Below are 1,558 nucleotides of genomic sequence, written 5' to 3'. Positions count from 1 at the left end.
GTCTACAGGATCCTACTGTGGTATTCCAAACGTTCCTTTTGTTTTATGTTATCAGTGGAGAAGATCATTATTAATTTCAGTTAGATCAGTCTTTCCAAGGGAGGGGGTTGCACCATGTTCCACATTTCAACTCGGGATCCCTCCTTCTCTTGGCGACTGGGGCTGTAAGTCCCTTGGGTGGCACGTTTATTGGCAGTTACGATGGAAACCATGCCTACCAGAAGAAAGATGAGTAACAAGACCAAGATCATTGAGCCAATGGAGGTGAATATATTGGAGGACAGGTCAGCTGTCAGCTGGAAGAATGGAAAGAAGGGACAATATGATGCCATTGAAGCAGAAAAATAATGTATACAATTTCATCATGGAAATAACTGGCTTACATGCATGAGTACATTTCAGGATACGTCTCCCCATAGGGATAAAAATCTAGCTGGTTATCTTTGTACATACAGCAACCACTCAATATATTTTCTGAGGAATGAATTTAGGAATAACAACTGTATAGAAGATCCAGATTAAAATTTGTCTAATTTCTTGACAAAATCTATAGCTGCTGCTTGTGTTTTCATCGTGTTATCTATTTTTTTTTATCATATTGCAGCCATAGACTGGCTACTGTCTTCTTATACTTCAGAGCTACAGCAGGAGAAAAAAATCAGTTGTATTTTCACCACAGGATGAACGGATGTTTAGACGGCCAAATAGCTTGCAAACCACTACAGAGGTACAATAAACAGTAGGACATTCACACACATTCTTTACTCATCTTGTGTCAAAGGTGCAAGTATTAGCCATCACAACTAAGTCAATGATTCACTTGACAACTGTGTTACTAACTCAACAACTGCAGTGATTCACTTAACATCTGTGGCAAGAAAGGTCATAAAATGGGGCAAAACTCACTTAACAACTGTCTCAACAGAAATTTTGGTCGTACGTTGAGGGCTCCCTATACTCAGTATTACCCCTTCCCCCAAAAACAATCATCCACATGTATAGACAAGATAAAGTAATTGACAATATAATACCAAGTAATGGGTCCCCAGGTGGATGGCATTGAACATGCTACTGAAGAACAGCTAAGGTTCTTTCAGGTATTAATGATGATTATGATACAGTTAGATTAAAGCCTTTGAAACCACTAGTTGGTGATGTTACCATGCAGGACAAAAAGGAAATCCGCAGAATTGCAATGGGATCATGAAATATAAGAAGCCTGAACCCAGGAAAGCTCAATACAATGGAAGATGCAATGAATTGGCTATATATTGACTTTAGGCAAATAGAAATGAATTGGTATTGGACACTAAAAAGATCATGCTATTTATTACTCAGGATATGAAAAACAAGCAGCAGAACAAATAGCCCGAGCCTGCAAAGATGAAGTGAGGAAAGCCAAGGCTCAAAATGAACTAAGGCTTGCGACCAAAGTCAAAAATAACAAAAAAAGCTTCTTTCAACATGTAAAAAACAAGAAAAAAGTGAAGGAAACGATTGGTCCATTAGTGGGAGAAAGTGGTAAGAAGGTGACAAGCAATAGGGAGAAAGCAGAACT

General features: G+C 38.6%; 1 protein-coding gene across 1 annotated transcript in view; it reads right to left on the bottom strand.

Moving 5' to 3' along the window:
* Positions 1–80: 80 nt before the first annotated feature.
* Positions 81–1,558, bottom strand: part of CRB1 (crumbs cell polarity complex component 1) — a 114,218-nt gene continuing 112,740 nt past the window's right edge. Inside the window, 1 exon segment of the mRNA XM_029285172.1 lies at positions 81–296. Within this exon segment, the coding sequence (XP_029141005.1) occupies positions 81–296 (216 nt within the window).

This window comes from Protobothrops mucrosquamatus, unplaced genomic scaffold (assembly GCF_001527695.2).
Source record: "Protobothrops mucrosquamatus isolate PMUCROS unplaced genomic scaffold, P.Mucros_1.0 scaffold1365, whole genome shotgun sequence".
In the NCBI taxonomy this organism is placed as follows: Eukaryota; Metazoa; Chordata; class Lepidosauria; order Squamata; family Viperidae; genus Protobothrops; species Protobothrops mucrosquamatus.
Note: the sequence above shows the minus strand (reverse complement) of the source record. Positions and strands in the feature narration are given on the sequence as shown.